At 41.5% G+C, this 26,861-nt stretch overlaps 2 protein-coding genes across 6 annotated transcripts in view; one reads left to right on the top strand and one right to left on the bottom strand.

The window, feature by feature from the left end:
- LOC137321193 (leucine-rich repeat-containing protein 19-like) overlaps positions 1-24,614 on the top strand; it is a 99,466-nt gene extending 74,852 nt beyond the window's left edge. For 2 of the 5 annotated variants that reach the window (XM_067983478.1, XM_067983481.1), the window contains exons 2-6: positions 14,471-14,600; positions 18,898-19,003; positions 20,918-21,284; positions 21,814-22,050; positions 23,839-24,614. In XM_067983478.1, the coding sequence (XP_067839579.1) occupies positions 18,911-19,003; positions 20,918-21,284; positions 21,814-22,050; positions 23,839-24,179 (1,038 nt within the window). In that variant the 5' untranslated portion in view covers positions 14,471-14,600; positions 18,898-18,910 and the 3' untranslated portion in view covers positions 24,180-24,614. Of the gene's footprint in view, positions 1-14,036; positions 14,120-14,315; positions 14,393-14,470; positions 14,601-18,897; positions 19,004-20,917; positions 21,285-21,813; positions 22,051-23,838 lie in introns of those variants that run through there. The other 3 variants (XM_067983479.1, XM_067983480.1, XM_067983482.1) reach the window with 3 other exon arrangements.
- ift74 (intraflagellar transport 74) overlaps positions 1-26,861 on the bottom strand; it is a 90,938-nt gene that overhangs the window by 48,051 nt on the left and 16,026 nt on the right. Inside the window, exons 8-11 of the mRNA XM_067983477.1 lie at positions 10,653-10,791; positions 8,435-8,497; positions 5,829-5,972; positions 31-71 (exon numbers count right to left, since the gene is read on the bottom strand). Of these exons, the coding sequence (XP_067839578.1) occupies positions 31-71; positions 5,829-5,972; positions 8,435-8,497; positions 10,653-10,791 (387 nt within the window). The remainder of the gene's footprint in view (positions 1-30; positions 72-5,828; positions 5,973-8,434; positions 8,498-10,652; positions 10,792-26,861) is intronic.

Below are 26,861 nucleotides of genomic sequence, written 5' to 3' on the forward strand. Positions count from 1 at the left end.
AATAATTTTATTGTAAAGATGCTTTCTTACTGTCTTTCCATGCTTGCTATTTCCTGGTTATCTTCTTTAACCTGTTAAAACAAAGGAAAATGCAGCTTTATACATGTAGAAGCCTCTTAAAGGAAACAGCTTCATAGCAAGAAATTTTTATTTGCTTGTCCCTGCTAAACATTATTAAAAACACATCTACGGAGCTTTTTTAAATGGCATTAAAACAGACAAAGGTAGTGTTGGCAGATAACTCACGGAGGATGATTGAGGGGAGCACACGAAGAGTTGGAACTAAGGTATGTTCCAACAAGTGATAGTTAACTCTCCATTAAATATGTCCACATACAAGGAATAGAGTTACAGGTGACAACGTCACCTGGATGAGGGCTCCATAGGCAGGAGAAACAGGTGGTGAAAAATTGACACTGCATTCTTTGAGAAATTTTTGGATTGATAAAGAATGTTGAAGTGCAACAGCTTGTGTTCTTGGAGGACTGGTGCTACCTTAAGTCATAATCTAGTAGTGATCGGACAGATTGGCTACAGTTGTTTGGTCTTGATGTGGTAAGGAGCAAAAAACGGGTCTTCTCTGGTACAATGTTCTATTGCTGGACAGGTAAAGTAATCAAAAAGTAGCACCAAGACTTCTTGAGGATTTCCATTCTTCTATCAGCTTCTCTAGCCATCTTTGTCATTTACTTGTCCCAGCATAGATCAGATGTAATAACCAAGCCAAGGATCTGAATATTTACAAGTCAGGGACAGCATGTGCTATTTTTCTCAACAGTCATTGATTTTGTCATCTTAATGCAGAAAATAACACCCCATATGTCTTCCCATTATCTAACTCATAGGTTTTCAAACTAGGGTTATTGGGTCTTAGGAAATCCAGAAGGGAATCCGATAAGATTTTTGCTCATCTGTGATCAACTAGCAAGCTATTAACATATAGCAATGGAAATAAGAATGTTTTTTACAATGACATCACTGTTTCCATTTGGATAACTGACATCATCTGTTGGAAGTTAGAATAAGAGCTTTCCATTAAAACAGACTCAACAAGTTTCATCGGACTATTATAGGTCATAGCAGAGGTTGTTAAATCTACCTAGCTAATCATACTTGCTATTTATGAAAAAATTGCATTTCATTAGCTAAGACCACAATATGTGGCGAATAAACAACTAAAATTGTCAACTATTACATTTGCTCAATCTTCCCATGAGCTAGTATTGTAGCAAGAGCGATAGCAGCACATGGTGAGAATTTTGCTGATAATCAAGCTTATCAGTCTCTAAAAAACAGCAGTTTTACATTTAGAATATGCAGGAATCAATCTATGCCCAAGCTAATGTTCTCAGTAACTGGGGATCATTGCATCAGTACAGTGTCAATCAAATGCTTTCATATTTGATGCATGTTTCACTATCCCATCCTCCTCCAGGGGTGTTCTCCCTGGGGCCCTGGGCCAATATTTATCCCTCAACTGACATCACCAAAACAGATTATCTTATCATTATCACCTTGCTGTTTGTGGGAGCTTGCTGTGTGCAAATTGGCTGCTGCGTTTCCTACTTTACAACAGTGACTACTCTTCAAAAGTACTTCATCGGCCGTAAAGCGCTTTGGGACGTCTCGAGGTTATGAAAGGCACTATATAAATGCAAGTCTTTCTTCTTTCGATTAGATATTTACCAAGGAGAAGGGGTCGGATATTTAGGACTGAGATGAGGAGGAATTTCTTCACTCAAAGGGTTGTGAATCTTTGGAATTCTCCACCCCAAAGTTCTGTGGATGCTCAGTCTTTGGGTATATTCAAGACTGAGATCGATAGATTTTTGGACTCTAAGTATATCAAGGGATATGGGGATATCGGGCAGGAAAGTGGCCTGGCATATCCCTCATTCTACCATTACCAACAAGCCAGGGGATCAACCCTAGTTCAATGAGCAGTATAGAAGAGCATGCCAGGAGCAGCACCAGGCATACCTAAAAATGTGGTACCAACCTGGTGAAGCTACAACACAGGACTACATGCATGCTAAACAGTGGAAGCAACATGCTATATACAGAGCTAAGCGATCCAACAACCAACGGATCAGATCAAACTCTGAAGTCCTGCCACATCCAGTGAGAGAACCTTCACCACACGGACTGCAGCGGTTCAAGGCGGCGGCTCACCACCACCTTCTCAAGGGTAATTAGAGATGGGCAATAAATGCTGACCTCCCCAGCGACACCCACATCCCATGAACGAATAAAAAAGGCGGCTCACCATTACCTTCTCAAGGGCAATTAGGAACGGTCAATAAATGCTTGCCTTGCCAGCGACGCCCACATCCCATGAATGAATAAAGAAAAGTGGAGTTGAGGTCGAAGATTAGCTATGATCTGATAGAATGGTGGAGCAGGCTTGAGGGGCCGTTTGGCCTACTCCTGCTCCTATTTCTTATGTTTCTTCCCACTGCTATGCTCCTTCCTTCAGTTAGATGGCTTGGACAGTATTACCACTTGGAAATGTGCTTTAGCAGGGTGTGACTGATTTGGATAGTGTTTCCTACCCACCCTTGTACAGATGGAATGCTGTGGGACCACAAGATGTTTTACCTACTAGTAGAATCATAGAATCATAGAAGTTTACAACATGGAAACAGGCCCTTCGGCCCAACATGTCCATGTCGCCCAGTTTATACCACTAAGCTAGTCCCAATTGCCTGCACTTGGCCCATATCCCTCTATACCCATCTTACCCATGTAACTGTCCAAATGCTTTTTAAAAGACAAAATTGTACCCGCCTCTACTACTGCCTCTGGCAGCTCGTTCCAGACACTCACCACCCTTTGAGTGAAAAAAATTGCCCCTTTGGACCCTTTTGCATCTCTCCCCTCTCACCTTAAATCTATGACCCCTCGTTATAGACTCCCCTACCTTTGGGAAAAGATTTTGACTATCTACCTTATCTATGCCCCTCATTATTTTATAGACTTCTATAAGATCACCCCTAAACCTCCTACTCTCCAGGGAAAAAAGTCTCAGTCTATCCAACCTCTCCCTATAAGTCAAACCATCAAGTCCCAGTAGCATCCGAGTAAATCTTTTCTGCACTCTTTCTAGTTTAATAATATCCTTTCTATAATAGGGTGACCAGAACTGTACACAGTATTCCAAGTGTGGCCTTACTAATGTCTTGTACAACTTCAACAAGACATCCCAACTCCTGTATTCAATGTTCTGACCATTGAAACAAAGCATGCTGAATGCCTTCTTCACCACCCTATCCACCTGTGACTCCACTTTTAAAGAGCTATGAACCTGTACTCCTAGATCTCTTTGTTCGATAACTCTCCCCAACGCCCTACCATTAACGGAGTAGGTCCTGGCCCGATTCAATCTACCAAAATGCATCACCTCACATTTATCTAAATTAAACTCCACCTGCCATTCATCGGCCCACTGGCCCAATTTATCAAGATCCCGTTGCAATCGTAGATAACCTTCTTCACTGTCCACAATGCCACCAATCTTGGTGTCATCTGCAAACTTACTAACCATGCCTCCTAAATTCTCATCCAAATCATTAATATCAATAACAAATAACAAATAACAGCGGACCCAGCACCGATCCCTGAGGCACACCACTGGTCACAGGCCTCCAGTTTGAAAAACAACCCTCTACAACCACCCTCTGTCTTTTGTCGTCAATCCAATTTTGTATCCAATTGGCTACCTCACCTTGGATCCCGTGAGATTTAACCTTATATAACAACCTACCATGCGGTACCTTGTCAAAGGCTTTGCTGAAGTCCATGTAGACCACGTCTACTGCACAGCCTTCATCTATCTTCTTGGTTACCCCTTCAAAAAACTCAATCAAATTCGTGAGACATGATTTTCCTCTCACAAAACCATGCTGACTGTTCCTAATCAGTCCCTGCCTCTCCAAATGCCTGTAGATCCTGTCTCTCAGAATAACCTCTAACAACTTACCCACTACAGATGTCAGGCTCACCGGTCTGTAGTTCCCAGGCTTTTCCCTGCCGCCCTTCTTAAACAAAGGCACAACATTTGCTACCCTCCAATCTTCAGGCACCTCACCTGTAGCTGTCGATGATTTAAATATCTCTGCTCGGGGACCTGCAATTTCCTCCCTAACCTCCCATAACGTCCTGGGATACATTTCATCAGGTCCTGGAGATTTATCTACCTTGATGCGCGTTTCAGCACCTCCCTCTCTGTAATATGTACACTCCTCAAGACATCACTATTTATTTCCCCAAGTTCCCTAACATCCATGCCTTTCTCAACCGTAAATACCGATGTGAAATATTCATTCAGGATCTCACCCATCTCTTGTGGTTCCGCACATAGATGACCTTGTTGATTCTTAAGAGGCCCTACTCTCTCCCTAGTTACTCTTTTGCCCTTTATGTATTTGTAGAAGCTCTTTGGATTCTCCTTTGCCTTATCTGCCAAAGCAATCTCATGTCCCCTTTTTGCCCTCCTGATTTCTCTCTTAACTCTACTCCGGCAATCTCTATACTCTTCAAGGGATCCACTTGATCCCAGCTGTCTATGCAGGTCATATGCCTCCTTCTTCTGTTTGACTAGGGCCTCAATCTCCCGAGTCATCCAAGGTTCCCTACTTCTACCAGCCTTGCCCTTCACTTTATAAGGAATGTGCTTACCCTGAACCCTGGTTAACACACTTTTGAAAGCCTCCCACTTACCGGACGTCCCTTTGCCTGCCAACAGACTCTCCTAATCAACTACTGAAAGTTCCTGTTAATACCATCAAAATTGGCCTTTCCCCAATTTAGAATTTTAACTTTTGGGCCAGACCTATCATTCTCCATAGCTATCTTAAAACTAATGGAATTATGATCACTGGTCCCAAAGTGATCCCTCACTAACATTTCTGTCACCTGCCCTTCCTTATTTCCCAAGAGGAGGTCAAGTTTTGCCCCCTCTCTAGTCAGGCCATCCACATACTGAATGAGAAATTCCTCCTGAATACACTCAACAAATTCCTCTCCATCCAAGCCCCTAATGCTATGGCTGTCCCAGTCAATGTTGGGAAAGTTAAAGTCCCCTACTATTACCACCCTATTTTTCTTGCAGCTGTCTGTAATCTCCTTACATATTTGCTCCTCAATTTCCCGTTGACTATTTGGGGGTCTGTAGTACAATCCTATCAAAGTGATCTCTCCCAAAAAATTACAAACCTCGTTTAATGAGCACAATAGAGATCAAATATCAGCCAAGGCTGGGATTCTAATTCAGTTCCTTTAGCTACGTGTTCTACAGTAACCGCTGCACCAATCAGGAACTGACTATTTTATGCGCTGATAAGAAAAATCACGTTGGAATACAATGTATGTGTGGGTGGTATAATGGAATTGCTGAGAGGCCACTTTGGAGCCAAAGGGCAATGTTCACAGCAGTAGTAAGAGGTGCAGCATATCAGAAAGTATATCAAAGAGGAAATAAATATACATGACAATAATTGCTTGTTATCCAGTTCTGTAGAAGTTACCCCGATCAGACTGGCCATGTCTAACAATGACAGGTTATATATAGCCAATCTGAACACAATCAGTTTTTCTGATTCACCTTAGTGCATTGTAATAATTTTTTAAAAATTAATTTTCAGGATGTGGGTATCGTTGGCAAGGCCGGCATAGATTGCGCATCCCTACTTGTCCCAAGAAGATGGTGATGTGCCTTCTTCTTGAATCACTGAAGTTCTTTGTAGTGGTTTGATACAACTGTGCAGCTTGTTAAGCCACTTCAGTGGGCAGTTAAGAGTCAATCACATTGACTCTTGAGGTTTCTTCACCTGTTTTAGTAGTCGTTCCCTCTCCTCCTGTGGAGATCCCATACTTTTATCCTCTGCAATCATCTGATTGCGATGAGATTCTAACTCATGGAGTTTTTCATACAGCACCACTGCTTCTTGCTTCACCTGGGAGTGAGCTATCTCCTGCGAAAACATAACATAATTTGAATCTTGTGCAATACATTACATGACTTTTTCCCCACATTACACTTTTTCACCTTTAATTTTAATGATGACAGTAATTGTGAAATAAGAGATGTCATGCTTGTCCATGTGTGTGCGCACAAACAAAAAGCATTTGGTCATTACATGTGTGATCTGGATAGTCCCTTGGTAACATAGAATAACGTTTATTTACTGAAAAATTAGATTACTATGCCACAATACTTACAATGTGATATCCTATACTTGCAAATCAAACACTGCAATCAACTGGTACCTTTTCAACAATGTCATGCCACCTTTATTGTGCCTGCTGCAGATCAGAAACTTTTTTGTTACTTAAATTTTGGGAATGCAGTAAGTATTCGGTGCCTATTTCATGCAATAACTCAGTGAATCTGAATTACAGCCTTTAGCTTGGGTTCTGCTGATGTTCATAATCTGCTTAAGCCTCAGTCTTGTAGTTGACAAGGCCATCAGAGTTGCAAGGTTGAATTACAGTTTGGTAATTCACTGGCAACAATTTCAGTTTATAGTAAAACTGTATGCATGAACACTAGTGCTATTACCTGGGGTTAGGAGATTTTTATTTTACTATCAGCTCCGTTGATCAGCCAGTACTGTGCATCATCCCAGGCAAAAAGTGTGACTAGGCAGTTAGTTTCCAAGCTAGCAACCTGTTCCCCAACCTGTGCTATGACAAGCCACAAAAGGTGTGCAAGTGCCCTGAGCTGATACTAATTTGAAGTCAGCTCCTTCCCTATAAGGAACCGCTGAGTATCTTCTCAGTACTCTCCCATGACAGCACAGTTAACATCAAGAATTGGCCATGTGGGACAACTATAACCACAAACTTACATCACAATTTAATGATTGTGCTGCAGCCCAAAAGGTGCTGCACCACTGCATCATTTACAGGTTTAAAATTACTTCTTCCTCTCAGGCCATTCAACATTCTGCATTCTGCATTTTATTCCTGTTTTAAACTTCTTGAATAGTTGAGGACCACAGTTGATTTCTCTATATTAGGTGGTTAGACTAATGATTAATGAAAACTGGAACTAAACGAATGGCATCAGCTTTATAAGTGAAGCTTAATAGCATTTATTATTACAATGTTCCGTTCTTGTTTTTGCATTGCTATATCTACAATTGAAATAGATGAAGGGCAGAACATTCTGCGCATATGGATGTAGTTTGCTAAACCATTACATTCATTTGGTATTAAAATTGGACATCTGTATAGTGTCAGGAACATTAAAATAGTCACAAAACTTCAACGTAATTCATTATGTGTGAATTGCTTTGCGACTTAATGTACAGAGCTATATAAATGAAAGTACTGTTATTATATTGAAACAAAAATATACAACTAAAAGACAGTAACTGGTCATGCTGTGGCTACAGCTTAAGCGCACATTCTAGACTTGCAAAGATTAGACCGTTTGATTCAGGCCCATAATCCACCTTTTGTTTGAGGTCACAATACAGTCAGGCAAGTCCGTATATGGTCTACCACTAGGGTACTTGCTTTATATTTATTCAGTCCCTTAAGTCTGTCTCAAAAGATCTGATTGGGATGGGTGCAGTGCGGATCAAATGGTCAATCTTGATTTTTAAAAAATTTAACTCATTTGCTACAAAAGGCAACATTTAGCATTGACGTTCTTCTCACTACAATTTCAAGATTATTGCAACTGCATCTGAATTTTAGCAAAGAGCCAATCAGCTAGTGTTAGAGGTAACTGTGACTAAATGGTTCTCAAGATTAGTGGCAATTGGCATTCCTAGATGCTGGTCAGAAGGAACCGATGACTTTAAAGTCCAGTGCTAGCTAGGTCCAAGCACTTGATTGGTACTGAATTTTAAAGTAGCTGACTGGTATTCAGGACCAAGATAGATGACAATCATTAACAGACCCAATGCTGATGTCAGATGAGCGAATCTGTACCCAAACTAAGGATGGCAATTAAAATAACATTTTTCTAACAGGTAGCAAAATAATAGATAATCTTTATATGAAAACTTTTATGTTGAAAATCAAGCTAACTACAATAATGTTCCCCTATCATTTATATTTCTACAAGCAGTACAAATTTAATATAGAAGTGCAATTCAATAGAGAGTAGGCTGCTGGTTAAATAAGAATCCAGAGTTATTTGTTCCTCAAGGATAGCGGCTTTGTAATTACTAATCATGAACCATTGGGGAGAAAAACTGGATCTACTCATCATGAACCATTTGGGAGAAAAAAAATCAGAATTCAACTCCTGCTTTTTCAAGGCTAAATCCAATGTTACACCTTGAAAAACTACAAACCAAATATCCCTTCATTATTAAGTTTAGAATTACAGTATTCAAAGCAACATTGCAAATTCAGTCAAATTTTTTATGGAGCTTAGCAGTGAATCATTAAATACAATGGAAATGTTCACAACTCTTACAGCCTCCAGTGCTTCATTTTTCGTGTTCAATATATCCAACTCTTGCTGCCGAGCATCCAACTCCTGAAAACACAATCAAAAAGGAAAGGTTTTAAGGCAACTGTTTAAACAGTAATTTAATAAATGTAACCACCTAGCACTGGGCAAAACACTAGGCAGACATTTAAAGGTTTTTGCATGATTGAGGAATGTGGTAATATTTGTGTCAAAATAAAATTATTCTGTAATGTGAATTAAGAATATTTGCTACTTTTCCCAAATACAGAAATTGTAGAACTCTTTTTTTTTCAAGCTGCAGTTTTACTTTAAAAGCTTATAAAAGACTTTAAAGGATTGCATAAACAAGTTATACTATGCAGACATGAAGGTGAGAAGTCACCAAAATCAAATTTAGGAAAGCAGTTCAGATCCCCTTGAGCAGGGTGCTCACACTACTGTGGCTTCTTCACACTGACTGCATTATAATTGTTACAGGTGCAAAGCAAATCTTAAAAATGTAATTTGTAGTCTTTTTAATGTTAATAGATAGTTAAATGTCCTGTCAGGTCTTTAGCAATAAAATGTAACCAGCATTAGGATGTCAATGAGTGGAGCTCTGCAGATGCACTGAATGCCAGAGAGTGTAACGGAGCAGGCAGTATAAGAACAATGCCAGGCCTGTATTGCTAAAACAGGTAACAGTCTTAAAATGGTGTCTGCAATATAATTACACTCTTACATTACATGTGTACGAATGCCAAAGATGTTATGTGCACTTCTGACCACATGCATTTATCATTTATTCAAAGCATATTCTGATATATTGCAATTTCCCACAAATCCAGTGTGTAATATAACAAACTTATTGTTTACTCCTGCTGAAATTTCAATTTTCAGATGCTGGATATGTTAAAACACAAAGTTTGAAACAGTTTCGGCACCTAGCTAAACAGGAAAGGGTCATTACAAACGAAACAGGAAAACATTATTGAAACTCCATCCTGTGCAGGCTGGCCAGACATCCCTTCAGAGTGTAGTAAGCAGGAGCCAAGAAACAATTTTGTACTTTTCTGACCAAAGCAGATAATAATATGAGTAGTATGTGGACTCAAGTGAATGCAAATATTGCAGCTTTTTCAGTTACATTTGCACATGGTGTCTTTCAGGTCCGTCTTTACTATAATCAGTTAGACAACCAAGAAAATGGTGTAGTAAGCTAAAATTCACAGTAAAATAAATTGACTAGCAACACCAATGAAGTCTGCTCCTGCCTGGAGTACCTCATATGGAAAATGGTTAAAGGAATTATTTGGCACCAGTTTCCTTTAACACCCTTCCTCAGAATTGTATTGCATAGATTTTACAGGGTTCTACCTCAATAGATTTCTTGTACACATTTTGTGGCCTTCAGTGAAGGTGACCTGACCCCAGAAAGCTTTCTAATGCCTAAATACGTAACAGTAGTCAGGGTAGAAAGGAATGAAAGGGACTCAGAAATTGAGCAGTGAGTGGATTACAATTCTGAGACACAGTAAAAGGAAACTTCGGGACCCAGGACACAGGGTTTTACCTTGATACCCAATAGTAAAACAATGGAGTGTGAGAGAACAGAAGCTGGCAGAATAAAGTTTTAAAATTATGATCAAATTCAAAACTTATACCTTCTGGGGTCACCATGCTGCTGCACAATTCATACATTGCAACTGGCACTGTGCATAAAAAGAAAATCTGAGAAAGTTCTTAAGGAGTGGTAAGCCAGAAAGGAGCTGCATTAAGTTACAAAGGAAACACCAATTCAAAAGCATAAATGGAAGGCTGGCCAAAGTGCAAGAACTCTGTTATGTTCATAGTTGTGTAAATTTATAAGAATTTATCCCCACAGCATATTCAATGATTTTATCAGAAATAGAGGCCAAAATTCAAGGAGAGTGTTAGAAGATTTACAGAGCGTGGATTTCTGAGTCTGCAAAGTTATATTCCCGCCAAGAATACAATGAGCAAAAGTCTAAGGCTCCATTCTAGTATAACTGTAGTCTCACTCTGCAAAGTGATCATACAACTGCAGTGTAAATACAGTGCAAGAGACTCAGTGATATTCTGAACCAAAGTCAGAATTGAGTAGTGCGAGTGTCTGTCAGAAGTTTCACTGATGAAATTCGATCTCCATGTTGTTTCAATCTTGGTCAAAACTTTCACATTTTCTCTGGTGAATGCATTTCCTTCAAAAATAATGACCCACCTGTAATAGATGCTCATTAGCTGCTTTCATTTTCATGTATTTGGCTTGTTTGTCTTCCGCCATGTTTTTGATGATAGTATCTGCCACTTGTTTTTCTCGCTCAATTTCTTCATCGATAACTTGAATAAGGTCTTCTTTCCTGTAAATAAGAAAAGTTCACAAAAGTTTAAACTTTCAGAATATTTTACGGCAACAATCTTAAAAGGAACTTCTGGTTTGCAAATCAGAAACATTGTTATTCAAATGGCTGCCAGTTTGAAAAAATAAAAAGTGGACAACAGAAACTGCACTCCTTTATAGATTTGATGAAGGTTTTAAAATGTATTTCCATTTCCTTCATATTGTGAAAATGAGATACTCATTCTTGTGGATATCTACAAATATGTAGTTAATGCTATTTTTAGTTAACCCCAAGCATATGTGCCAACATAAGAAGGATTCCTTCCCACTCTATCTATTTCTCTCTTTCAAATGACCCCTAGAGACTGGGAAACTTTCCCTTATTTCTGACATTGATTCCCAGCACAAGCCCCTGCTTGGTGTTGTGCCTGTGCCAGGGGCGATGACCAGGTCATGTTAATGAATTGGTCTACCCACACTTTGGGCGTGGTGTGCCCCAGAAAATTGGCACAAGTTCCCTCTGCTCTGCATCATTGATGCAACTTACTACAATCCACAGAAGAGCACATCATACTGAAATAAGATTGATTTTTCCAACCCTCTGGTCTATTTTTAAACATTGCCAATTTAGTTACAAGTTGTGAGCAGTTCTGTGCAGTGGAAAAAGACCATGAGATACTGTGTCGAGACATCCAAACTTTTATGGCCAGCAGAAAGGAGGCTTTCATTCCATCAACCTGGGCTTAATTTGATCTTCCGGGTGAAACGCGCCCAGTGAAATCGGGGTGCTCCGCACGCAATCGCAGCTTAATTGAAGGTATTTACCTTGGCTTCCGGGTTTCGCGCTGGAAAGCTGTGCAGCGGGCAGACTGCGCAGGCACATCATAGGCTGTCAGCTGGAGGAGCCCTATTTATAGGGGCAGTCCTCCACTGACTGATGCTGCAGAAAATATGCAAAATTATAGCATGGAGCAGCCCAGGGGAAAGGCTGCTCCCAGGTTTAATAATGCCTCACTCCAGGTCTTACTGGATGGGGTGAGGAGGAGGGGGGAGGAGGGAGGAGAGAAATCTTCTCCCTGGTGGACGGGAGGAAGTGGCCTGCCTCTGCCACCACGGAGGCCTGGCTCGAGGTGGCAGAGGAGGTCACCTGCACCACCAACATATCGCGCACCTGCATACAGTGCAGGAGGCGCTTCAATCACCTAAGTAGGTCAGCCGAAGTGAGTACACTTACTCATTCCCCTACAATCCGTCTGCCACATCACCGCCCCCACCCCACATCTCCTTCTGCACTGCCAACACAACTCTATCACATCACTCCTCACACCCACTCAAAGCTCATCCTCATCTTACCTGCACTTACTCACCTCGCCAGTACTCATCCCACCACTACCACTCAACCCAGTCCTCATACAATCTCATGGCTCTATCTCATACTCACCCTCTCATGCATCTCTTTCACGGTCAGCCTCACTCAACCTGCCACTACCTGTGCTGCAGCCACAGGGCATGCATCACATAAGTGCAGTAGGAAGCGTAAGGCAAACGTGTTGTGAGCATGAAGGGGATGCACAAGGGTGTTTGAGGGTTTGTCATGGTTTTTACTTATATTTGATTTCTGATCAACTCACATTACATATTATATTGTCACCACTACTGCCACGTCTTTGCAAATCTTGTCTGGTTTGTGCAATAATGCCCTTTCCTGAGGATCACTATGAAGTCCACAAATGATGCCACCCATTGTGTCACTGCAGAGTGGTGTAGGTGTATTTGCAGGGCTCTTTTGTGCAGACGACTGAGAGACGTCGGCGATGTCCCCGGTGGCACCCTGGAAGGATGCAAAGGAGAGGTTGTTGAGGGCAGTGGTGACTTTGACGGCGACAGGTAAGAAGATGGTGCTCGAGCCAGCCGGGAGCAGCTCGGCATGAAGGAGGCTGCAGATGCCCACGACTACATGTCGAGTGACTCCGAGCCTCCGTGTGCACTGCTGCTCAGAGAGGTCCAGGAAGCTGAGTCTCGATCTGTAGATCCTGTGGCAAGGGTAGTGCCTTCTGTGACGTATCTCTCTGCGGTTGCCCTCCCTCCTACTGTGCAGGTGGATGTGTCTCAGCACTGTGTTGTGGAGCTCCACATGTCAGAGGTGGACGGCGTGGCCGGCGATGCTGTTCGTCCTCCGAGGAGGTCATGGATGCACCTACGGCGGCCCCCATCCGGAAGATGTAGTTTTGAGGGGGTTCCGCAAGGTCGGTAAATGTGTCTGCACACTGGGGTAAGTGTGCAAGTTGGTGATTTTTATTGTTGGGAGGAGGGTGGTGGAGGCCAAACTTTGTCCAAAGTGACAGAGTGGCCTCCTGCAATAAGTGAGGGTCTCCACCCCCCACCTGTCAAATGGCAGCTGCCACAGGCTGATGGCTGCAACACGTCCATTTCAACTGGGAGTGTTTCCCCCAGTACGGGAAACAGTCTCAGTTGACTTGAAAATCCCACCCCTCCTAAAATATCATGTCAATCAGGTCTGCTAACGACCTGAAGTATCTACTTAATTTGTTTAAGTGGCATCCCGCCGGCTTTAATTGCCGGCAGGAGTCCCGCATGTAAGCGCGTCACTGGGGAACCCGGAAGTGGGCGGGTTGGAGCCGGGCTCCAGACCCGCCCCGGGAATCCCTGATTTTTGGAGTCCCCCCACCACGAACCCACCGTCTCGGAGGTCCGAAAATCGAGCCCAATGTATCTGAAGTTATTCAGACATCAATAAGCATTATTGGTTGCAGTATGTTAAAGGAAATACTACAAACTGAAAGCAGCTCCCATTTACCACAGAAGACGATGAGCATTTGCTCAGCACTACTGCAACTATACTTATTAGAATCAGTCAACTGAAATTATTCCAAGGGTAGCTTTCCATGGAAGTTAGTCTGGAGCATCAGAGTACTATTTTGTTTTAAAACTTGAAAGCCACTAAAACACATCATAAGATTCCTAAATGGCTACGATCTAACTGAACAGAATTAAATATATGAAGGATTAGAGCAATATTTAAACACACTAGTATTTAAAAACAGGGAAGGTTATGTGAATACTTGGATTAGGTAGGACATAATGCTAAAAAACAAAATACTGGGTTTGTGATACTTTCAGATGTAACTTATCAACAAATTGAATACAGCCCCATGGCAAATAATATACTGTAGTAATGCATTTCAGTTAATGTTTAGCTAGAAATCCAATTCACATGTAATCTTATTTTCAAAACAAAAGTCAACAGAAAACAGTTTTTAACGTATGAACAAGGAAACTCTGTTGGCTAATTAAGACAGAAGTGCACTGGGTGATCATTTTTAGAGGTATGAAGCCACATTTTCCTTTTGAGATATTATGATTCCCATATCTTATTATGAGAACAGTTGTAAGGAATTGGATCGCCTTACTTTCTATGGTTTAAGTTTTGAAAATGCTGAAAAACTCCCCTAATGGCTCAACAAGTAACTGAGCTATACAGACCAGGAAGATGCCAGGTTCAATTCCTAATCTGTACTGAATTAGCTGATCTCACCCGAGGCTAAGGTAGCAGGAAAATCAGCTAGGGTTCCCTCTATCACTAACCAGCCACCCCAGCCGTAAGTACGTACAAATGGATGTCGGATAAGGACAGGATCGGGCTTAGTCGTGACACTCTGCACTTTCTGTCCCCACAGTTGAATAGTCCACTCACGGTCAAGGGTTACACGTGGCTGTGATAACAGGTGGCCAGTGCCTGTGGAACTATACCCCAGCAAGGAGTCAACACCTTCAGGAAAGGAGGGAGAATACTGGCAGAGAAAATTGGTAAGAAAAAAGGAAATGCTAAAGACACTATCGTGCCTTTTTCTTTACACAAGTTGTCAATGACATAAAAATGGACAGGGGAATTTAAAAACAGACTGAAATTGCATTACTAGTTCAAGTAAAAATCTGCAACAGAAATGGGCAGATTTTTTTGGTCATGGAGCAGAGGCGGCCAAACCAGATCACTGAGAGTATGGGGGAACTTTAACCCCCAAGAACGGATGGGTTGGGGGCAGGTGAGAAGTTAAAATAATAGAAATTTGAAGCGCAACCGCAACCTGGCTCCAACACGCCCACTTCTGGTTTTAACGGAGGTGCGCAGAGGTGGGTTGAGCAATTTAGATGATTAGCAGATGGTAATGAAGCGATTTTAAAGTGAATTCAACAGGCATTAGAATTTAATGCCTCCAGCACGGGTTTCCCGAGTTGCAGGAATCCCGGCAGGTAAAAGGAGGCAAGAAGAGCTAGATCAATGAGGTAAGTGCCTTTATTACACCACTAGTGGGCCAGGAGAAGCAGGAGTGGTTCCCCTTGGCACACCAAGCTTATCTTTTAAACACCCCGCGATTAGCCGACCCCCCCCGCCCCCTCCACCATGAGGTCTGATGTGCTCCAACCCCCCAGCCCCCGCGATCACCCCCCCCATCCAAACCCCGAAGACCTCGCTCTCTCCCCAAACCCCCCTATCTCTCCCCCCTGACCCCCCCATCAAAATCCCAAACTCTCCCCGACTCCCCCCATCCATAGAACCATAGAAAGGTTACAGCACGGAAGGAGGCCATTCGGCCCCTTGAGTCCGCGCCGGCAATCCAGCTAGTCCCACTTTCCCGCCTTTTCCCCATAGCCCTGCAAATTTTTTCCTTTCAAGTACTTATCCAGTTCCCTTCCCAGAACTCTCCCCGACCACCCCCCCCACACCATCCAAACCCCGAAGACCCCGATCTCTCCCCAGCTGTTTTCCCACCCGGCCGGCAGCCAGCCTGTCAATCTGGCTGCCTGTCGGGCACGAAACCTGTTGAAATAATTGAAAAGGCGTCCTACCGTCAAAATCATCATGATGTGTGGGAAACCCTTACTTTTGGGTTCCCCGCCCAAAAATCCCCCCCCCTCCACCACTCTCTTCTCAGCTCCAAGTAAATACCGGGGTCTCTAAATCTATATTGTGAAGCTGGACCATAACATATTAGCTGGAAGCTACTTGTCTAATTTGTACTTGTAGGTGGGAGCTTGCCATAGACTGGGGAGGCCTAGGTTTGGCAGGAATGCGGGTTTAAACCTGAGGTTTGCAAAACGGTGTCAGATATTATCAGAAGTTTGGTACCACTGAGAAGTGAGATCACAGGATCTGGCAGCATTGGCAAAGGGGGTCCTGAAGTCTTACAACACTGGCGGGTGGGCATAGCAAAGGAAAATCTGCCCTGACTTGTGCCTGGGAGCATAGGGCATGTGAGTATTAGGGGGAATCCCCAAAGTATAAGAGAAGAGGGGGGACAAAGAGTCCTGGCGTTTGGGAGGTGGGAAGGCAATATTGAGGTGCTGGGATTTGGGAGGAATGGGGGAGTTGTCAGGATATCAGAATATCAGAATGTTGCAAAAGGGGTGCTGGGATGTGTACCCTACCAATAGTAGGGTATGGGTATAGTGGGAAGGATGAGGTTCAGAGATCTGGGAGTAGCATGTAGGCATGTGGGAGTGGTGTGACGGGGGTTCTGGGTTGTGGTAGTTCAGATTTGGGGGGTACTGGGAAGGTGGTTGTGGGGTGTGGTATTAGTGGGGAGGTCAGGTCGCGGAGCATTGGGATTAGGGATTATGAGTTGTAGAAGCATTGGGCTGGGTGCAAGTGTCTAGAAGAAGTGAGGGAGGGGGAGTGTTTGCATGATCTGACAGCATTTGAGAAGGGAATTCCAGCATGTGGTCAGACTGGAAATGAAGTGTTGGAGCATTTGGGGTACGGGAGAATGGGGTGAGAATCCTGGTGTACACGGGTGTTGCAACTTAGGGATTTATGCTGGGGATGGATCTTTATTGGGCAGGAAGGTGTGGGTGCTCATAGGAACAGTGAAGTAAATCCTGGGATCATTGGGGAGGAAGGTCCGACGGTCTGGGAGCAGGGACAGTTCTGGGACCTGGAAGCACTGGGAATGCGGCCTCGGGGTTTGTGAGAACTGGTTCTGTAATCTGGGATGGGACACAGGTCTGGGAAAGGGGGTCCCAAGTCCAGCTGGGATTTTGAAGCAATAGGGAGGTCAGACTCTGGCAGTTTGGGGTGGGGTGGGGGGCTGGGATCTGGCGGTATTGGGAGAAGCAGGGTCCAACAGACTGTGGGAGTGAATGGAACCCAAACTGCCATTTGCCCCTTTAAAACCATCAGGGTCCAATGCCACAAACCCCCACAGTACTTTCACACGCCAACCTCCTCCCCCGACCTGTCGCCAGCCCCTTTTTCACTGTCAGATATCCCCTCACCTGCCACTTTCCCCATTGTCAGACAGTTCCTGAATTTACGTTTAGTCTTGAGGCATTTAAATGTTACTACTTCTTGAAATGAATTGATGGAAGGTGGAGGTGTGCAATTTCCTGGTATGCACTCCCAGTGTGTGGCACGAGTGCAGAAACAGAACATTTAGCCTTTAAAGCTCTGTTAGAGTTTGTTGAATTATACAGTCTTTGATCACATTTCCATGAACAAAAATTACCTCATAAAATGGTTCATCATTTAAGCAGCTCCCAAACTTTTATATCACTAATATATTAAAAATCTCTTTCTGCTGCACTTTGTCAACTTTTTCCATTATAAATTCCTAGGTCCACAAGTTATAAAGGAAACTGCCTATGTAAATTTGTCACACTGTAATTGCACCCTCCCACCATCATAACAGGTGTTGATGCCTTTCGTAGTCATTGTTTGTCTGTGAGGAGTTCATATCAAAAAAGCACAATTGTTAATACATCGTTATAACTGTCATCACTTGCCTGAAATAAAAGGTTTGAGACTTCAGTCTCTAGCTGCTTTCCAAGTCTTCTGGAAGAAACAAAGAAATCCTCAAAGGATAAAAGGACACACCCATCAATTCCTTTTGGCGCACATACTGCCGCTATGGAAAATCCACAAACTGCACATGCTTAGAATGCACTGATATGATTGAAAGATCAATCTGCTGCAAGGTAAAATATCCAGTCAAAGCTCAGGATTTTGAGGCAGTCTGGGGCCGTGAAATTTTAATTAAGGTATTAAAGGGCATAAAAGACAATTCAATGGGTAAATTTAATCATGGAATTATGAAATCCTTTTCTTTTAAATTTTGTTTAAAAACTTATTTTGGACACTAGCAATTTTACAGAAGGCATTTTGAGTGATTTGTGGGACAAAGATAATACGGTGCCACCTAGTGGCACGACAAGTAATCATTACAGGTGAGTTTTGTAGATTTAACAGTGGAATTCCGTTTAGAGCACCACCTAGTGCCACGACAGGTTAAGTGTTGACATTTTAACATTAGAATTCCCACTTGAGATGTTTACAGATCAGATTACAATAGCGTGTACGCCACAGGAATGGGAGATCAATGGGCATCTGTAACGAAAGAAGTTTATAAGAGACAGAAAAGTGTTTTTGATTGTTTCATGGAAAATAAGTGTTTTCCTTATGCAATACAGCACTTTTTTTTGTCTTGTCTCTTGATTTCTCTCTAAAAGTTTCATCTTTTCATTTCATCTTCACTCATTGTAAAGATCATATACTAGTTTAACAAGAAATCATCAGGCAATTGACTATATTTGTAAACTGTTTTTTGCAAATAGTTTTAAATATTCAATAATGTACTTATGTTTTATTCCACAGGGAAAAGCAACAGTTTTTTAAAAAATGCTTAATTTAATATCACTAATCATGAATTGTGTTGATTTATTTTGTCAAATATGTGTGTAATGTTCTAAAGAGCTCTTCCAGGCTTCTGGAATAAATTCATTACTTTATAATTTTTGTTTAAGAAGAGGTAACCCTTGGTGGTAGTTAGGGACTAAAACCCTATGAGTAGCAAAGGCCAGGATCCTCCAATTGCCATTAAGAGATTTTAAAAGATTTTAAAAAGATACCAGCTGGTATTCAATTACTGGAGGAAAAGTTTCAACTCATGTGAAAAAAGGAGAATAAAGGTCATGAAAAAAGGGCAACAGCACCCTGCCCTAACAAATTCCACTTTAAGTGTTGTTTATTATTCATTTACAAACCATAATGATGCAAGAAATATCCAAACCCCAGGTTAACTGAAAGTAACTAAAAGCATTTATGTTGCAGCAGAGCTGGGATCATGACAACCTGCTGGTTTAAACTTTGGACTGGAAATTTTATTTTGACAACTGCTGCAATAGCCATATCTCCTTGCAGTTTCAGGGACACAACTGTAAGTACAGTAGCTTAACAAATAACGTCAACATATCTTAAAAGGGACCTGCATTTATCTGAAGTGCCATGCCATCCTAAAACACTTTTATTCCACATTTTCATGTTCAGTTTCTCAAATAACATCTATTGCTTTCTTATGCTGGGCTCCTGCTATATTATAACTAATGACAAATTAATACTTAGCACAATTTACAAATCAAGTTTAGTGCATTTGAATGTTGGCGGCATGAGTTGGCATAATGCTGCTCCTTGGTGTCTGTGCTTTGTTTTAGTTGGGTAATGCCTAGCCAGCATTTCTTATTATTCCCTTGTGGAAGAACTAAGTGTGCCGCAGAGTTTCATTGGGATTCTGGGCATCTTTGGGCTGTACATTTCAAAGGCCATGCGTGCGAGTCAGCCAATGCAGGACTGGGGTGGCTGACTACTGCTGCCTGCTTTTGCTTGCCTCCTCCCATGCTTACTGCACCAGGTACTTCTTGGATAGGAGACAATGAATAGGACAGAAGGGAGGCAACATTCCCACAGCCTTGCAACTCTTGGCCTTTAAAACTGACATTCCTCACTTCGTAACACCCAATTTTGCTGAGCGAACATTTGGCTTTGCCTTTCCAGATATATTTTAGGTGTTCAGCTACCTCCTAGTTGACAGCTAATTAAGAGAATTATTGCTTTTCCTTTGTCATTGGCCGGCTGGCTATCCAGGGATAAATAGTCCACAGACTGAAAACAGGAAAATTGTGAGCAAACCAGAAGTAAATTCTTCCAAAATTTTAGTAACCTAGTTAACTTCCAATAGCACATGAACAGCAATTTCTAGGCTTAAGTTTGTTATCAGTGATTAGCAATAAACCCATAAAAACATTGCTAATTAATTACGTTGATGCAATATAGAGATTGCTAAAAAAAGCCAGGGGGTGGGGCTTAGAAATTTAAAACAGGCCCAAGATAAATTCTTAAAATATTTACTTGTTCGTACCATTCCATTAAATAATTCTCATATTTTCTAGGATTTTCAAGATTGCCAAATCAGAGAGAGGTGAAAGCTGTTTTGTAAGAGACATGGCAAATAGTAAAATGTTCATCAAATTTATGTAGATGAGATTAAAATACAGTTGATAAAATAATAAAATGTTCTTGTTTTATATCTTACACCACACTTGTGATATAAATAGGGACAGTCTATGGTAAGCTGTTAAATGAGTGCAAGCTATGCAACTCATACCTGTAGCTTCCATTTCTGGGATAAATTATGTATTCATTTGCCTTTATAACATTCAAGACTATGTGGAAATTCAACTAAATGCAGTTTAAATACAAACAGGGTAGGCAGTCTATACACTGATCCTTATGGGTCAGATGAATTTCTATCCAACAATGGGATTGCCAGTGTCTCAGCCTTAAGCTACTAATGTACAGTATAAAGAACTTTAATACATAGACTAAGATCTTCCTTTCACTCGTGGCTGGGGAGGGGAAAGGAGAAAGAGAACATTTATAACTAAGGTTTCGATTGTTGCATTGCAGTCAGAGAAACATTTTCTCTGAACTGCAGGCTGTGACTGCATTTCTGTCATAAACATAGCCATGCAGTCTCCTGCATACTTTAATTTGGCGGTTAAAGCCTGTAATGGAAAACAGGAAAAGATGGGTGGACAGACTTTGATAAAGGGAAAAAGATTTTTTTTGACAGAGCCAAGTGTTGGAGCTATATGTCCATCATGGAGAGGTTCAGGAAAAGTGGCTTAGAACTGACAAATCCTACTCCCCAACTCCCCTTTGCTCCCAAGCAACTTCACATATTTTACTTTTAAAAAAAATGTAATTCTAAAAGTTTGCTTAACATAAAAAAAGGTATTTCTGTTAACTGAATGCCAATACTCATCTGAATCACTTTTAATTTTTTTTCCTGCAGTGCGACTACAGTGGAAAGAATTTTACATTAATTCCTTATGATCTACCTGCAAACATAACAAAGCTAAACCTCACTAACAACAGTATTTCTTTAACTCGTCATGACGTTCAAATTCTTTCGAATTTAACCCAACTGAAAGAATTGTACCTTGGATACAACCTTGTATGCAATTTATCTTCTGGCGTGTTCAATAATTTTAAAAAGTTGGCTATACTGGAACTGCACAATAACTGCCTTACAAGTGTTGACAGAGATGTTATGATACCACTGAATTTATCACGTTTAACACTATACGGCAATCAATGGAACTGTGGTTGTGGCCTTCTAGGTTTACAAATGTGGATCAATGAGTCAAAGGTACAGCTGGGTAAGTTTCACATCCAAAGTGATTATCGGTTTTCACAATTTCTTGCAGTTACTGTATTTGTTAATGATGAATCTCAACTGTACCCAGACAGCCGTAGCAATTTCTTTGTAATGTTTATGGTCAGTAATATTACTGCAGTGAATTGGATTTTTAAAATTACTGCAGCGGACCGAAGACTTAAATATTAATGTAAGATTAAGAAGTTTTTCATCCAGATTCCTAACATAGTGTAATATTCTGATCGTTTAGAGGCAAGAGCATCTCAGTTCTGCTCAGGTCATATGGCTTGATTTAGAGAATTTTCTGATAATTAACAGATAATGAAAATAATTTACTACTGATGAATTTCTGAAATGAAATAATATGAAATAATCCTTTTGGGTGGTGCACCAACTTCGGTTTTTAGCCATATTGGTGCTCCAATATTACAAAAGGATGATCAAATTTTGACAACAGGAAATAGGTATGACGAACAGGAAGTCTCAAGAATTTTATACATATGGAAAGTTACATCTTATTTCAACTACAGGTAATGCGAACATCACAACATGTGAAGCCCCTGAAGAAATGCAATGCTGCACCATCAAAACAGCTCCCATCAAGCAAAGTGGATGTTTTTCAGACTTTGCCTTAGCATCTTCTCAGAATAGTCCTACTGCCAAAAACACCTTTACCCCAAACCTATCCAAGAATATACAGACTGCAGCATTGCAATCTCCTATTGTAACTGCACAAAACACCACTGGGAATCAAACAGATGGCTCAGGTAACACACTTTACCTAACAATGTTAGTTGGATAGTCCCAAACATGATTCCCCATCTATGCTGACTTAGCTGAACTCAGCTGGGGTGGTGGTAGGGTTGCTACAATTAGCCTCAGAGTTCCTTATATAGGGAGGCAAAAAAAATATCCAAGGCTCCCACTACTGATCATTAGCCAATGATCCCTGCCTATAATGTGCATGTATGGAAATTGAGTGAGCACAGGATTGAGCTCAATTGTGTTGCAACTTGGGGTCAAGTAGCCTGCCACTACTTAAAGCCAAGACATACACATGAATAACGGCCAATTAAGCAAGTTACTGGAAGACGCCTGTGAAATTGTACCATAGCAAGAGGGCCGGTGTTTTCAGGAATGGAAAAAACTAAGAGAAAAACTGCCAAGAGAAAGTATTGTTTGTGGTACCACACATAATAATATTATGATGCTCCAAGAGTTAAAGTCTTAAGATACTTTATCATGTCAGCATCTCTTTAATTTCCCACAGTTATTGATTTTAATAACCATTTTGTGTTCAATTGACTTTTGTCTAAAAATAAATTTGATGAATTTTTCTGCTCACCAGATGAGGGATGTTAGTTTCCAATACCAAATTCAGAACAGCACAGTTCACTAGTGTGATTTTTCCATTCTGTGTACCAGCCATCCTTGTAGTCTTTCTGAATGAGGTGGCCAGTTTAGTGCCAATTACTGTGTAATTACAGACTTTTTTGTGCTTATGGGCCGAGATCTGCTAGGAGTCACACTATTGGAACTCATTGCATACAGTATTCTTGTAGCCTTTAGAGAAGAGATACTTTCATCCCATCAGTGGGGGCTGGGTTTGATTCCATGGGCTCAATTTTAAAATGGTGGCGGGGTGGTGGGGGGGGTGAAGGTGCTCGTGGCAAACCCGAATTTAAAAAAAAACGTACCTTTTCCGACGTGATTGCATGTAATTGATGGTGATTAATATTGTTTCCGGGTTTCGCGCCCGGCAGCCAGCATGATTGACAGGCTGGCTGCCGATAGGAGCTGCAATGCCGAGGTGGGGGGGAGGGGGGGGAAAATAGAGAGAGACATCATCCGGCGCTGGAACAGAGAGTGGAGGGTGCTGAAGATTGGGGGGGAGGGAGAGGGGAAGATCGGAGAGGGACATTGGAGAGGGAGACATCGGGGGCTAAGAGGGACATCAGCGAGGGGGACATCAGAGCAGGGGGTGCAGGTGACATCAGTGGAAAGATAGGTTTATTTTGTTTTTTTAAACTTTGTGCAATGGTTTTTTATTTAATTTATTTACTTTATTTTTGCCTGATCCGGCCCTTCATGCCTGTTTTCACCAGGCGCGAATTAGAAGCCGTGGGAAAGCAGCCCAGGTAAGTTTAAAATCGTTTTAACTACTATGTCAGAAATAAAGTACCTTAAGTACCTCAATGAGATACTTTCGGTTCTTTAATTATCATCCCGCTGGCCTTAATTGCCGGCGGGACTTCCGCATTCAGGAAGTGCGCGTGCGCACACAGGTGAGTCTGTGGGAAACCCGGAGGTAGGCGGGTTGGGGCCGGCTTCCTCACCCGCTCAGGATTTTCCTGATTTTTGCAGCCCCCCCGCCCCCAACTTCATTTGAAAATCGGGGCCCATGTCTCAGCAGTAATTATTTCATCACAAAAATACATAGTCTGTTTAAAAGCTAACATTTGTTAAGTCAATGATACCTTGCAGAAAACAACATACAGAGAGTATTAGTACTTGATGCTTGTATAATACTAACTTTCTTTTTTATATATTAAAAGATCAATCTAAAGTTGGGAAATCATGGAAATTTTTGTTGGGTGTCATGGCAACGTCGATCAGCATATCTTTGATACTTGTCCTATTTGTAAAATGCATCAAATGGTATAACTGCCTCTTTGCCTATCACCATCATCGACTGCAGGAAGAACCAGAGATTTTCATGGAAAATATGCCTACTGAGACAGACATCAATAGTGTCCCACAGGCATTAAGAGAGAATGAAAGCAGTGGCCAACAAACAGAAATGAGGATAGCCACTCACAACTTTTCTGATGATGATGATGGCTACATTGAAGATGGCTATATAGATGCTGTAGGATTCAACGATTGTGAGAAGTAGAACAGGAAATGGTTATGGATCTAGATTGCTGTGTAAGGTTACCTATTCCAGCTGACCGGCTCACCGGGATGTGTGATAAATTAAACCAGTCACATTTTTAATTACACAACCACAGGCTACCACTACTACAGTTTGGTTACTTTGACATGTATTTTGCATTCCCTCCCCAAAACACACAGACTCATTTTATAAGAGGAATGAGAAAATCGCCTAAAAGTCACACTCAAATTATACAAAGGCATTGGAATCTAAAGTTCAGAAACTCAGTATAGAATCTAAAAAAATAATGTGATATAGTTGTCAAGAGAATATATTGATAATTCAAAAGTACCAAGAATATCATTACTATTTTCCCTAAAATTATTACCATATGCCTGTTGATCGACAAATATTGTGGCTAATAATAAACATAGGAGACACACAACAGAAAAAAAATTGTTGATTGTTTTTATTACAATGTTTCCATACACAATGCCAATAATAATTTGGCACCACCTTAGGCCGGTGACAGTCTTTGCCAGTGTACTTCTCCTGCTCGCTCCGCATACCCTTTAATATTCCTCTTTTTCAAGCAATTGTCTGCTTCCCTTTTAAAAAGTTATGAACTCTACTTCAACAACAGTTTGCAGCTGAATTCTACATTCTAACCACCTTCTGTGTAAATATTTTTTCCAGCCTCTTTTAGTTCTTTTAATTATTTTAAATTTGTGCCTTTTTGTTGCTGCCTCACTGACCAGTAGAAATAATCTATCACTATTTACCTTATCATAACTTTTAATAATTTTGAAGCTCTCTATCAGCACATACCTTAACTTTCTCAGCTCTAGCGTAAAAGCCCCAACTTCTCAAGTTTATCTTCATAATCATAACCCCTCAACCCTGGTAATATTGTAGTGCCTTTACCATTACTTTTATATCTTAACTATAATAGGCCGCCCAAAACTGTACCCAATACTCCAACTACAGCTTAAGATTTTGTATAAGTTCAACATTAGCTCCCTGAGCTGCATTCTATACGTCCAGATATAAAACCAAGGATTCTGCAGGCCTTATCTATTGGTGCACATTAAGAGCAATCAGCTACAGTCTATAGTACTGCGTTCAGTTTTGGGTACTGAACCTCAGGAAAGATATATTGGCCTTCGGGGCGGTGGGGGTGGGGGAGGGGGGGGGTACAGCACAGATTCACCAGAATGATACTGGCACTTAAAGGGTTAAATTATGACAGGTTGTATAACCCTGGTTTGTATTCCCTTGAGTTTAGAAGGTTAAGGAGTTATTTTAATCAAGGTGTTTATAATGATAAAAGGATTTGATAGGGTAGATACAGAGAACTTACTTCCACTGCTAGTGGAATCCAGAACAAGGGGGCATTATCTTGAAATTAGAGCTAGGTCATCTTGGAGTGAAATCAGGAAGAACTTTTCACACAATGTGTAGTGGAAATCTGGAATGCTCTTCCCCAAAATGCTGTATCAATTGAAATTTTCAAGATGAACAGAATTGCAGATCAGGCATGAGGGGCTGAATGGCCTACTCCTGTTCTTATGTTCCTATGTACATAGAAACATACAAAATAGGAACAGGAGTAGGTCATTCGGCCCTTCGAGCCTGCTCCGCCATTCAATATGATCATGGCTGATCCTATATCTCAATACCATATTCCTGCTCTCTCCCAATACCCCTTGATGCCTCTTGTGTCTAGAAAACTATCTAGCTCCTTCTTAAATATATTCAGTGACTTGGCCTCCACAGCCTTCTGTGGTAGAGAATTCCACAGGTTCACCACCCTCTGAGTGAAGAAATTTCTCCTCATCTCAGTCCTAAATGTCCTACCCCGTATCCTGAGACTGTGACCCCTCGTTCTGGACTCCCCAGCCAGGGGAAACATCCTCCCTACATCCAGTCTGTCTAGCCCTGTCAGAATTTTATACATTTCAATGAGATCCCCATTAAGGAGAGATTGAGTCGACCCAATCTCTCCTCATATGACAGTCCTGCCATCCAAGGGATCAGTCTGGTGAACCTTCGCTGCACTCCCTCTATGGCAAGTATATCCTTTCTTAGGTAAGGAGACCTAAACTGCATACAATACTCCAGGTGTGGTCGCACCAAGGCCCTGTATAACTGCAGTAAGACATCCTTGCTCCTGTACTCAAATCCTCTTGCAATGAAGGCCATCATACCATTTGCCTTCCTAACTGCTTGCTGAACCTGCATGTTTGCTTTCAGTGACTGGTGTACAGGGACACCCAGGTCCCTTTGTACATCAACATTTCCCAATCTATCACTATTTAAATAATACTCTACCTTTCTGTTTTTCCTTCTGAAGTGGATAACTTCACATTTATCCACATTATACTGCATCTGCCATGTATTTGCCCACTCACTCAACTTGTCTAAATCGCCTTGAAGCCTCTTTGCATCCTCCTCACAACTCAGGATCCCACCTAGTTTTGTGTCGTCAGCAAACTTGGAAATATTACATTTGGTTCCCTCAACCAAATCATTGATATATATTGGGAATAGCTGGGGCCCAAGCACTGATCCCTGCGGTACCCCTCTAGTCACTGCCTGCCACCCCGAAAAAGACCCATTTATTCCTACTCTCCGTTTCCTGTCTGTTAACCAATTTTCAATCCGTGCCAGTATATTCCCCCCTATCCCATGTGCTTTAATTTT

This window comes from Heptranchias perlo, chromosome 4 (assembly GCF_035084215.1).
Source record: "Heptranchias perlo isolate sHepPer1 chromosome 4, sHepPer1.hap1, whole genome shotgun sequence".
Lineage (NCBI taxonomy): Eukaryota > Metazoa > Chordata > Chondrichthyes > Hexanchiformes > Hexanchidae > Heptranchias > Heptranchias perlo.